Consider the following 13,574-nt stretch of genomic DNA (forward strand, 5'->3'; position numbering starts at 1 on the left):
TTGTAGGCCTTTTTCTCGCTAACCGAAGATCGCCCACGAAAACCAACAACATTATCGGGATGGGAAAAGCTTCCCCTACCAGGTGATGTTGATGGTTTGCATTGGTGGCATATGGGTGGCGAGAAAAGGACATAAGAAGGTTTGTTTAAAAAAAAAGCTTGTATGCCCTTTTCACGTGTTGTTCTTGATATTAGCTTATTGTGTGCTCTCAACTTAGTGCTCTAGATGTACTTCCACAGCTATTAATTGAGAGCTTTTGATGCCTGTACCATTTTTGCATTACTATAATTGTGTGACAAGTACAATCATACTCTATGCCCAGGGAAGTCGAGAAATTTTCCAACCGGAAAAATTCCATTCGCTCCTCACCAATTGTGACAACGAAATTTGACGTCTAGTTTTGACGTATAACTGCTTTTTAACTGGGCTGTAGCTAAATAATGTATGAATATCGTGGACCTCCGCTAATCTGAACTGATACTTCATGCAATTTTTAAATTGCCTTTTAGTAATCCTATCAGCATCAGAGATGCATTTTTCTGGTAGCCGTTTTCCTCCATTCCATAAACTGAATGACGTTTGAGCAATTTTTAGTTTGCACAGCGTGCAGATTAACGGCGTTCAAATTAAAATGCGTTCAAATTAAAAACGGTCAAATTCAGTAATGAATCTAACACAAACCGTTGCAACACTTTCATCCGATCGTGTGCAGGTAGTAGCGAGAGGTTTCAACAATTTCAGGAATCTCACCCCCCCCGAAACAAACTGATCGACAGTAGATCCTAGAGTGCACACATTTCAATCCCAGAAGTAGACAAAGAGGCAAAGCGGTACTCAAGAGCAAGGGGGTACTCAACCCATTCGGGGTATGCACAATGCACATATTCCACGCCACACTTCCTCATGTCGTGATCGGACGGAAAGAATAGACACAACAGGTTGAATCAAACACAACACAACACAACACAAACTGCCGCTCGTCGTGGTGCATATATTGGCAAGTAAACAACTACCGACGTACCCTCCTCTACCAGCAACTTGTCTTACTCAGTTGCACCCCATCGCCACATGTCCGTTGTTGTTCGAACGACAAAACAAACAACATCCGTTTCTCCGTCCCTCTATTTTTAGCGATCGAACTTACTGATCCGTCGTTGATTAATTGTTTTCGGCTTTCCAACCAACCGACCCAATCAGCCAACCAACCAACAAGGCTTGGGGCTTCCGGTGTCAGAATGATACAGACAGACAAACAGACAGACAGAGAAAGAGAGCTTACGCAACGTTGCGTAACACCCCATCCCCCCACTTTGATTATGATCGGACCGCGTGGATGACTCAACGATCGACCGAACGAACCGAAGGACCAACGATCGCAGCGTTAATCGGCTATTGGCGAAGAAGGAATGACAATAACAAGCGGACAAGAGGAGATCAAAGGAAATCGATCCCCCGTACCGCCTGTGTGACCTGTGTGTGAATCGATTTTTCCTATACCTTGAACGAGCTTGATCATGACCACTTACCCATGGCTTTCTTGGGGCTGATCGGTGCCGTTCCACCGCCGTAGAAGCCCGAATCGTGGCTGCTGGTGCTGGTGCTTCGGATCTCGTGGTTCCCACTGTTCTTGTCATTTTCACCGTTTTCACCTTCTTCTCCGTCGACCGGCAGCTGGCCAGTGCTGTCGTTGTTGTTTTCATCCTTGCTGCTGACAACCACGGAACTCTTGGGTTCCGAGTGCAACGGGATCACCATCGGATTGTCATAGATGTCACTACCGACGTCACTGGTTTTGCTGCCGGATTTCACTTGTTTCTTCTTGTTGTTCTTGGGACCGCGACTGCTGTTGACACTGCTGTCGGTGTTCAAGTCGGACGAGGTATCCACGGTGGACGCCGCTCCCGACGAGGTCTGATCCGTGGCGGTTCCGGACTCGTCTTCGCTGCCACTGCTGCTGCTGGTGAGGTCTGCCTTCCGGTTGTGTCCGTGTCCGCGTCGCTTCACCTTCCACAGAGGCCTCGGACGTGCCACCAACACAATTGGGCATTTTTCTTCTTTGGAGTAGCATTTGCGCATCTGCTCAATGTTCAACTTAACGCGCTTCTGCGGGTCGAACTTCTTCTTCTCTGGCTTGTCGTTGGCCATGTCTTCGTCTTCTTCCTCCCCGTCTGATGACCAGTCGTCCTCGATGCCTGAAAACGATGTCTCCGAAGCCGCAGTATCTTCCTCGTCTTCCTCGTTACTGCTGGAAGAGTACCGCCGGTTCCGATTCACTTGATTCGATTGCTGAGGTTTCTTCTTCTTCTGTTGCTGATCCGCGCCCGTTGACACCTGGTTGCTAACTAATTGATTACTAGCGTTCGCCACCGATAGATTACTTAAATTGGACACGACGCCAAATTTATTCTTCGTCAGCTTTCCCCCTTCCGTCTTCGGCTTATCATCGGCGGTTGATGGCTTCTTCGCTGTAGCCGTCGGTTTGTTTACAGGAAGCACCGCCGTTTTATCCGATAGTGACGCCTGTTGGCACTTGGCACATTCCTTAATCTCCACGTCAAGCTTCGCACCCATATTGAGCGTAATCTGGTTTACTTTGGCTTTCATTTTTTCGACATTTTCCTGCGCTTTCCGGCGTTGTTCGGCTTCGAGCCGGTCCGCTTCGGCCTTGGCTGCTGCATCCGCTTGCCCCTTCGGTTTCACCACCTTAATCACTTTTTTCACAATCTTCGTCGTCGTTTTCTTCGCTTCGGCTCCTGCTACGACACCTGCTTCGGCTCCGGCTAACGATTGCTTGGGTTCAACGGCCGCCTGCGGCTCGGGTTGTTTCCCTTTCGGGGCAGCTTCCTGCTTGATGGCGGCGGTTGGCTTTTCCTGTTTGACCGGCGAAGTTTTCTTGGGAACTTTCTGCACCTGTGCCATTTTCTTTTCCGCTTCGGCGGCGATCGTAGGCGCTATGGCTTTGATCATCTCCTTTGGCGATAGTTTTTGATTGATTAGCATCTTAGGTGATTCTTGACCTGCTGGAACAAGAAGCTTGTTCGATTCAGAGTCTTTTGGAGTTGGTGGGACTTCCTTAGTCTCCGCCACAGCTGGGGTCTTCTTGAGACCGAAGCAACCTACTTTGAGAGGCTCTTCCGGTAGTTCTTTAGTCTTTTGTGGTTCTTTTGCGGAATCCTTCGCCTCCGCCGCAGGCGCAGGTGTCTTCTTGAGGCCGAAGAAACCTGCTTTTGGAGCTTCTCCCTGTGGTTCTTTTGTCTTTGGAGAAGTTTTTGAAACCAAAGTCTTTTGCGGCTCCTTTGGAGCTTCCTTGGATTCCACCACTGGGGTCTTCTTAAGACTGATGATTCCTGCATTGGGAGATTCTTCCGGTGATTCTTCAGTCTTAGTTGACTCCTTTGGAGGTTCTTTCGATTCTACCGCGGGAGTCATTTTCAGACTGAAGAAACCCGTTTTGGGAGCATCCTCGATCGGAGCTTCCTTGGACTCTACCACTTTTTTGAGACCGACGAAGCCTGCTTTGGAAGCTTCCTCGGTTGACTCTTTATTCTTAATTTTGTCTGCCACGGGGGCATTTTTAAGTCCGAGAAAACCTGCCTTGGTAGCTGTCTCCTGAGGATCTTTAGTTTTTTGCGATTCGTTAAAGTCTGCTGAAGAAATCTTCTTAAGATTGTCCTTTGTTTCCATCTTCTCTTGCCCTGTCATTTTTTTAAGACTTCCCTCCGGAGATTCCTCAAGCTTTTGTACTTTTCTTAATCCAAACTTCGGAACCTCTTTCGGAGATTCCTCCACCGCTGTACTCTTCTTGAGATCTTCCAGCTTTACTGGCGTTACTTCGAACGCCTTTCTTGCAACGACCTCAGTGGAAACGTCCTCTTCTTCCATCGGCTTCGGCCACTGTGGCATTTCTATTCCTACCGTCACAGGAGACGTCATCACCTTCGTAGTGATAACCTTCGACTTCTCGTTCGGCGGTGGCGAACCATTCTGCGCTTCTTCCCCGGTGTTCTCGTCCTCCTGTTCCCAAAACTTGAGCATAATCATCTGGTTCTTTCGCTCGATGTGTTCCTTCCGGCGCGCGAACGCGACCGTTTCCCGCGTTTTCATGTTGCCCCAGAAGTCCTGTTCATCCTGCTGCTGCTGGGTGAGAAGATTTAGATCCACCGTCTTCTTACGCACTGCAACCGGTTTGAGAAGCGGTTGTTTTGGTTTCGCCACTTCGGGAACCACCTTGGGAAGCTGCTCCGGAGTCGTCATCGCCGTCGCCTTCGGAACAGCTTCGTCGGGTTTGGCGAAGGATTTCGGAGACTTGGGGGAGTCTGGTGGCTGTGTTTTGTTGTCGGTTGCTTTCTTGAGTATTTTTGTGGGAGTCGTTGGCTGGGAGGAATCGCTCGGGAGGTCCGGAACTGGTGGTAGCTGCTTTGGAATCTGTTTCTTCGGGAGAGTTGCGACAGAGGGCACCTGCTTTGGAATTGGGACTTCCGTCTTTTTCGGCGCTTCGGGCGCTTCAACTGTTTTGGATGAGTCCGGTTCCATGGTAGACTTGTTCAATTGAATTTTAGAAGGTTCTTGGACTACCGATTTCGGAGGTTCTTTTAAAAGCGTTTCTCCTGTATCTTTTTTGGAAGAATCCGGCTCCGTGGAAGACTTCTTCAACAGAAGTTTGGAAGGTTCTTGGGCCACCGGTTTTGGAGGATACATTGAAAGTGTTTCAGTTGCGACTGTTTTTGATGAATCCGGTTCTGCGATAGACTTCTTGGTCTGAAGTTTGGATGGTTCTTGGGCTGCCGATTTCGGAGGATCCGTAGTAGGTTTGTCAACTGATACTGTTTTGGAAGAATCCGGCTCCACGGTAGACTTTATTTGAAGTTTTGAAGGTTCTTTGGGTACCAATTTTGAAGGATCCTTCATAAGTGTTTCAGCTACAACTTTTTCGGAAGAAGCTGGCTCACCGGTAGACTTCTTCAATGGAAGCTTAGCCGTTTCCTGAGGTACCGATTCCAGAGGCCTTTCAATTGCAACCTTTTTGGGAGAATCCAATCCCTCCGTGGCTGGTTTTTTCAACTGTAGAGCCGGTTTTGGAGGCACTTCAACTGCAGCTTTTTTGGAAGAATCTGACTCGGTGGTACACTTTTTCAACGCTTCCTGATCTACCGATTTCGGAGGATCCTTTGACGGATCGGGGACTTTCGGGGTTGATTTGTTTTGTGTCGTTGGGTCAAGAGTTTTGGTAGCGTCTGCTGCCACCGATTTGGCCTTCTCAGCTGGAACAGGCACAAATGGTTTGGGAAGTGCCACTTTAGCAAGCTCCTTCACTTTTTCCTCAGTCTTTTCCATGGGTTTAATCTCCTCCTTGGGCTGACTTTTCGCGTCAGCTTGACTTGTTTGCTTTAGCTCAGTCTTCTTGTTGTATTCCAACGTAGTAGTGACGGCGGGGATTGACTCAGCCGGAAGCTTCCGCTCGGTGAGTTTCGCCAGTGTCTCCATCTTCTTCTGCAGCTCCAAAGTCTTCTTTCTCTCGGCCAAATCGCTCAGCACCCTTTTCTCCGGTGGTTCCGGTTTCTTCGCTGCCGGTGGTTTCGTTTGTTCAATCTTTCTTGTGGGTTCTTGTACCGCTGGTTTCATCGGCACAAAATTCGGTTCGGGTAGGTCAATGATAAGCACTTCGATCTTTTGCAGTGGAGGCGCGGATAGCGTCCCTTGATCTGTTTTCTTTGGAGTGGTTTCCGGACTGGAGTAGCCGTCTGCTCGCTTCTTTTTATTGGGCAGATTCAGTACGGTACATTCTTCGATCAATTCCACTTCGGCCATTATCTTCGGCGGCACTGAAGTCTCGATAATCGGTGAATCCATGGTGATTTTGATGGGGGCGCCATTGGCGTCCACCTGATCGTACACCACTTTGTAGTCGACGTCGATCTTCGGTAGTGGTTTCGTTCTGGTTCGCTTGATCTTTTTCTGTTTCTTCTTTTCAGGGACTTCGATGACGGAGGACTCGACGATCTGCTGTTCGAGTGCATCCTTCAGCCGTTCTTCGAGGTCGTCGTTGATGATTCCGTTGGCTTTTTGTAGTTCCTGCTGGAATTGAGCGATTTCGTCCTCGATGATTTGCGAGGCTCGCCGCCGGAGTTCTCCGGCGTTGAGGCCGTCGTCCAGTTTGTCCGAATTGATGTCTTCGCAGATTTCGTGGAAGCTGGGGATTTTGATGGCGCTCTTTCTTCGGATCGTTCCGCGGCGTTTCATGACTGGGGAGGTGCTAACGATGATTTGTTCCAGGAGAATTGGCATGTCTTCATCCTCACGGATGAGATGTTTCTCCAGCAGTAGTTCTCCGGGGCTTTTTATGGGTTCGGCCTTCTTGGGCCGCAGCAAGAGTTCGTCGCGGAATTGATCCCTCCATGAGGTATTCTTGGCTTGTGGTTCCTTGTAGAGTAGCATTTCTTCTTCGAAGGACGGTTCCGGATCTGGCGATCGGTGGGGAGATTTCCGTTCGGTGCTGCCTCGACTGCCGCGAGACTTGCTCCGGGCACGGATTGTGTTGAGCCGAACGACGGTCCGGTTACGATTGATGGTGGATCTTTGCCTGCGTTGTTCAACGCGGTCCATGAGCTCCTGCTCCCGGGCGCTAATTGTGGTTGTTGTGGGCGAGGATATGGAGGAAGTGGTGCAGGAGGTGGAAATGGAGGTGCTGGTGATGTTATTGTTACGATCCGGTGACGCGGATGAGGTTGGAGATGATGGGAGGAACCGTTTTGGAGTGTGATCTCGTACATAGCGACTGGCTGAGACATCGATGTCTGCGGTGTTGATGACACGTCGTGGCTTCTGGTAGGTCGGTGAAGTGTGAGGATGATACTTGGACGAGTTGGCTCGCGTCAAGGCCGTTACACGGGCCGAGATGAGCGGAGTCTCTGTGATGGGAGTGAGTTTCGGGATGTAGCCCCGGGTAAAGGACGGTGTTCGACCTACGATGATGGGACTATGAAATCCTCGGGACACTCCAACGTAGCTTGGAGGTGCGTAGTTGCAGGACGTCAAAATGGACGATGATAGCGGAGACGGAATGATCGGCGCATTGCCGATGTAGTTGTAATACAGCTCTGAGTATAGCGGCATGGTTGCTTCTAGTCGTTTAGCTTGATTCACAATTACAAACACGGACCATAACGTACGTCAAGTGGACAATAAATTTAACTTGCTTCTAGGATTTCGCCGCAAATAAACACTTTTCTCTTTAAAGCTTCTTCTCTTCTCTTTCGCAACTGGTACTTTTCCTGTGGGTGTCAAGACGTAGATCACATTTCAATCATTTTGATTCTTCCTTCACTGCCCAATATCACAACAACACAGAAGAGACTCCGCGTTTCTTGAACTCTTCTTGGTCATCATCATCATGATCATCATCATCAACTATCACTTCATATATCACGCAAAATAGTCGCGGAAAAGCGGAGCACTCGCACTTTCCAACGCCTCTCTAGATCTTCGTACTCGTGTCGTGTACTCCTCGCATCAGCTGCTTGACATTCCAAGTCACAGTGAACTGCGCGATGCGAAGGTACAAATTCCGAGAAGATCTAAGTAGTCGTTGACAAAAAAAAAAAGATCCTCAAAAACTGCCACCAGAGGGCGCGCGAAAGTGAAAATTATTCGAAATATTACCCCCCCCCCCCTCCTTCCCCCTCCCAACTCCGACGAAACTGACGGCGACTTATCTACGTACGCGAACTACATTCGTCCGTTCTTTTCAATTTTTGCGGCCAGGATCGAAAATAGAACAACACCACAGGAAAAAAAAAACCCCCGTTCTTTTCCAACACGAAAAAGCGCGCGCGCACCCGCTGCGATGACGTTGGCTCGCGCGGCACACACACCTGTCACCTGCACCTAGGTTCGTTCTCTGGCAACCGCCTCCTCCGGCCAGTTTATCTGCTGAAAACTTTTAACCGTGACTACCACCGAACAGCAGAGCGGGGGAACCGACTCGGTCGACGGATACTCGCGGACTGATCTTTGCCGCAGAATCCGAGCAAGAATACTCCCACCGTCTGTGTTTGTCGCGGTTGCTCCGCGATTTGGGGGAGAAAAGCTCGATTTTCGCGAGAAATTTCTCCGCCAAATCGCACCAGACCGGGAGCTGCGGGAGCATGTCTCACACTCACACAGCAAGCGCTTGCTACGTTGTTACCTCTGAGGGGATACCCTTTGGCGAATCGGAAAGTGAAGTGCATTCCTGATTTTCCCTCACCGCGAAGCAGGCCACGCATTTTTAGAAGAGGACGATAATTTATAACTTTGTGTATCGAAAGAAAAATTGCGGCGATCGCGTTAAAATTAGCGTGCGCAACGCCTGCATGAGGTGCGATGATGATGACTGTCTGTCTGTCAGATGACGCGCGTTATTGTTTGACATTCCTCCGTGTATCCATCTATGAGGGGAGGAGAACGAATCCACCTCTAGTCAGTAGGTGAGAGAGAGAGTAAGTACTACTTAGGTGTCGACATTCGTCAAGGAGTCAACGATGGATTTGTGATTCATTTTTGGCCAAAAATAACGATGATGCCTAGGACCACTTGACTGCCGTGGCGAGCAATGAGCGATCGAGTGAGCAACGAACTCTCTGGTGTGATGTAACTGGCGGAAGGTTTTATTTTTCTTCATGCTTACCGATTCCGATGTCCAGGGAAAATAAAAACCCGACTCTAACTAAACACCCAAGAACAACAATGAGCGCGAAATTATGGTATGATCGTACAGCTACAGCTGATTTGCGTTGAACTACCGCCCGAGTCATGTGACCCAGTTTTATAATATACTGGCATGGCATGGCATGGGGCGGTTTCCTGGAGGTCGATGAGTTCGACGTTGGTGGTAGTTAATTTGATTTTAGGTTACAGATCATTTGCTATCGTTCGTATGTCCATACGGCATGGTTCGTACCTGTACATGGATTCCAGTATTAATTTAAGGGTTTTGAAACTAATCGAATTAAGAAAGATTTTCAAATTTGACAATGGCAGGAATTAAAACTAACTGAAATGGTTTCGAAAGGTTTGTATTAGCATCCTCAGAACGTCGTAGGAGTACTACTGAAATTACTGATACGGCCTATTACAAGAACAGGCGTTACAATAGTGATAGAATTCATTAAAATTGCATGACCCTCTATGCCGTTTATTTGCCTACACGCTATTTCAAAACTACCCAAATTTGGGTAGTTTTGAAATAGCGTGTAATGTGAATTGGAAATATGGACGTCAACTTTCTGAAAAAAAATTATCTTATCAGTGTCAACATTTCAAAAGGGCGAAATTGCTTTAGTAAACATTGGCTTTAGCCATCGATTTCTCGCGAACAAGGGCTCACACATGCCAATTTAAGACACCATCAGGTAGATGAATGTTTTCTCTACCAGTTGGCATAGTTAATTTGCAGAAGTGAGTTGTCATTTTCAAGAAATCGGCGGTTCGAGTCATTGCAAAAGCAACATCAAACGCACCGAGAAATGTTATTGAGCATTTCCAGCCCAAAACGTAAACCGGTTGGACATGAGTGTTTTCGATTTGAATGAAACATTACTCATATGTTCGCTGCTACCCATGGTTGCATTTCTCATTTAAATATGATTTTTTTCAACAGATAAACTTTTGAAAAAGGTGTATTCAAAAAAAAAATTATATTTTTTCAAAAAATCATAACATGAAAATGATTGATATGACCAAAATGCCATCTGAGAAAAAGCTGTAGGTAATTAAATGTTCTTTGAGGAAAAAAATACAGTGAAAGAAAAAAACACAGTAAATTCATAGCAAAAAAAAACATTAAACGTTGATTTTTTCAAAACACCCTCTTTCGATTTTTATATTTTTTTGCAAAGAATGCTAAAATAATGCCCTAAAATTTTAGTAAAGAGTGTAAGCTGGTAGCGTTTTTCAAAAAAAATATATATATTTTTTATGATTGATTTTCTAGCGTTATTATTAATTGATTTGTACTTACAGTCGAAAAAATCGCGGAAACATTAAATAATGTCGCGATAATCGCGAAGGAACTGATGTGTTTTCACAAAAATTGCGGAAGTTTTTTTTAATGGCCCGAATTGTTCATGGTAATTTTTAGGAACAATTATCACGGTTTTCTTTTTATGTAAAAAGCAGTGATGCCAACTTTCCAGTTTAAAGTGGATTCTCAAACAAGCAAAGTTTGAAATCATCAAGTTTTTTGAGAATTCATCCAATTTTATCCAGCACTTCCATTTTCAATAGCAACCTATTTTGAAGTATGATTACCTGTACGGAATGATTGAGATACTAATAATTTAAAATTCTATTGGAATTGAAATCTGGAAATGCATTATTTAATTGAAATGCAATATTGCAATTGAAATCTGCAGAATACGTGGCGATGGTACGATCAAACTCGATTCATGGCAACTGGACAGGCGTGCTGTGTGTCACACGCATTTTTTTTTTCAGTTTTGGTATTATGCAGGGCTGGTAGCGCTGATGCGATATAATAGTAGTGACTTTAGTGACTAAAATTACGGAAATAGTAACCAAATAGTGACTTGTAAATACTAAATAAGTAACCATTTATATGGTAACATAGAAATTCAAATACGGTTTGATATTGAAATAAACTTTTTATGTCATGGAACTCAATATCAAATTTCATAAATTCCTCTAGTTTAATCGAATCTCACAACGGAAACTCCTGTGAAGAGCATTTGAAGTGATTTGAATAATTTACTTTTGCTTACGTTATACATGATGTCAAGCAAATAGTAATTCCCATTTTAATGATCTTGAATTTGATTCTGTGTTCGAAATCTCTAAATATTTGATATATCTAGGTAGATAACTTTGATGATTTGCTATGAAATTTTCACAGAATTTCTTCAGAATGATCTCAAGAACTTTTTTAGAATAATTCCCCTTCACTTAAACTTAGAAGCAAATAGGCTTTTACAAACATAATATTGCATTCTTGAAATTCTTTGCAGAACAATCAACAAAATTTTTGGAAATAGATCATTTTCGTAGTTGGAAACGCTTAACATCAAATATCAGAACTAAAGTGGACATTTTATACGATAGATTAGGAGATGAAAGTAGAACGTTGATAGTTCCGTTAGAGTGTGGCAGTGTAAAATTTGTATACAGAATTCAGAAAGCGAAGAAAGGATAATTTTGAGGCAGGTACGAATAGGGTAGAGCATCTCCTTTACCAAGCTATCCGTTAATGAGGGATGGGAGGGGTGTTTCCCCCTGCCACCACTGGCAAAAGGGATGATCACCGATTTGCTCATGTACCTCTGATGTGCGGAAACAGTTCTATTGATTGTTTCACACTCAAGTCGCAATCTGACGTAAACAACTACCCGATTCGTACCTTCCTCAAAATTGTCCTTTGCTCGCTTTCTACTATGATAAACAATTTTCACACTGCCGTACTATAATGGAACTATCAACTCTATAATTGAATCTCCTCCTTGGTCGTATAAAATCTCCATTTGAAGTCTGATATTTAACGTTAAGCATCTCCGACTATGTAAATCGTTAAATTCACGCATGAAGTAATAACACATGATTAGTTAAAGTAGATTATTTTCAATTTTTTATTGATTGTTTTAGAAACTCCCTGAAGGCTCCTTCCATAAATCCATCCTTAGAATTTACAGAAGTTTCATAAATTTCTGCTTAGAATAATCTTGGGCTTCTCCCTTGCATTCAATTCGTATTTTCCTTAGAATCCCCATAGTATTTCCTCAGAATTCTCAAAACAAAAATCCATCACAAACTTTGAAACTCTTCTCAGAATTCCTTTCCCAAAATTCGATTCCATTTGAATTCTTCTCGGAATTTATTTCGAACTCTTTAGAATTCTCTTGAAAGTATCGTCAGAACTCACCCCAAAATTCTTTTAGAACTATCCGCAGAGACCATCTTTGGAGTTCACGGGATTTTCATGGAATTTTCATCAGAGCCATTTCAGAACTAATTTTGAATTCTTATTATAATTAGACCTAGAATCCTCACCCAATCATCATAGAATTCTTCTCAGAATTCTCGTTAAAATGCACTCTCAATTACATTAGAATTATTTCCAAAATTGTTTCGGAGCTGAATTTTGAGTCTCTATTAATTTAAACAGTAATCAAAAGCGACGACCGTATGTGTTAAGCCAAGTTTAAGTATATAGGTAAACCTGGCTTAATATTTAAGCGGATATGAAGAAATCGGTCCTCAGAACAGTTAATTTTACATGAGACTTCCGTAGTCTGTAGTTTGGTATTCTTGTCTGATATATCTTGGTGTCTGCCCTAGAATCCTTTAAAATTCTCTGTTAAATCGAAATTGAAGGCATTTCCCAATAGTTTTCCTGGTGTTCTAACGTTTTGCGATTCACTGGTCACCATGGTTAAAATTTTCATTTTTTTTAACAGATATGTATATTTTGTTAAAACTACTGTAGACTTTCTTAATGCCAAGTACTCAATTTAAACATTTTGTGAAAAAGTGACTTTAGTGACTATTTTTAGGGAAATAGTGACTTTAGTGACTTTTAGGTGTAAAAAGTGACTTTTTAGTGACTGGCTTCAAAATAGTGACCAAGTCACTAAAAAGTGACCTGCTATAAGCCCTGTATTATGGCAGTTAACATAACTTAATGTCAAACTGATGTTGAAAAATTGTAGCAAAGTTAAGTAAGTTTCAGAACAATAGAATCATCTCAAATCTAGACCAACAATTGAAGTAGGCGGAACAACCAAACGTTAACAATGGCTTTAAACGCTAATTTCTCGAGAATCCTAACACACCCACGCAAACTAACAATGCCATTCGATAAAAGAAGTTGTCTCTATCAGATGATCAGATTGCTTGAATGTGCTTTGATTCTCGAGAAATTTGTGTTTAAAGCCATTGTTTATGTTTGGTTGTTCCGCTTATTTCAATTGCTGGTCTATATTGACGTCAATATTAATTCTGTATTTCTGTTGTTTTTATATCACTTATATTTAAATTATCTTGTTATGTCTTCGTCATCTTCTCCTTTGAATTTATTTAATGAAATTGAAGTAACATTTTAATTAAATGTCTACTCATTTTGCTAAATAAAATTTCCTGTTTTTTCCTGGTTTTTCCAAAACTTTTCGGATGCTTTCCATGTTTATAAGAAAGCTATGTTAAAAACTATGTTCAACTTCATTTCCACAAACGATTTCAAGACATGGCAATCAGTTTCAAGAGATCAGTTTTACATCCAAAACAGTTTAAAGTTAATGTTTCATATTTACTCAACCCTTTACAGGGTGATTCGTAATAACTGTCACTCTTAAAAATGGTCATAACGATTGAACGTATCCAGATTTCCATGCTCGGTAATGGCCACCTGTTTGTATGAATAAATGGATCCTTCACTGTGCTTTTTGATACTTGCTGGAGGGCTTCTGTTGTTCCATTTCTTCTGTGCCTGGAAGAAGGAAAGGGAGGGGTCAAATTCCGAACCTCCAGATAGTGTCAAAAAGTACAGTGAACGATACATTTATTCATACAAACAGGCCGCCAATACCGAA

General features: G+C 43.7%; 1 protein-coding gene across 2 annotated transcripts in view; it reads right to left on the reverse strand.

Annotated features, from left to right (window-relative positions):
* LOC135698736 (titin-like) overlaps nucleotides 1–8,000 on the reverse strand; it is a 148,155-nt gene extending 140,155 nt beyond the window's left edge. The window contains exons 1-2 of one of the 2 annotated variants that reach the window (XM_065218835.1): nucleotides 7,885–8,000; nucleotides 1,527–7,271 (exon numbers count right to left, since the gene is read on the reverse strand). In XM_065218835.1, coding sequence (XP_065074907.1) covers nucleotides 1,527–7,113 — 5,587 coding nt within the window. In that variant the 5' untranslated portion in view covers nucleotides 7,114–7,271; nucleotides 7,885–8,000. Of the gene's footprint in view, nucleotides 1–1,526; nucleotides 7,272–7,884 lie in introns of those variants that run through there. The other variant, XM_065218836.1, reaches the window with a different exon arrangement.
* Nucleotides 8,001–13,574: the final 5,574 nt, after the last annotated feature.

This window comes from Ochlerotatus camptorhynchus, unplaced genomic scaffold (assembly GCF_037179485.1).
Source record: "Ochlerotatus camptorhynchus isolate MF236.1 unplaced genomic scaffold, CSIRO-AGI_Acam_v1.1 ptg000094l, whole genome shotgun sequence".
Classification (NCBI taxonomy): Eukaryota; Metazoa; Arthropoda; class Insecta; order Diptera; family Culicidae; genus Ochlerotatus; species Ochlerotatus camptorhynchus.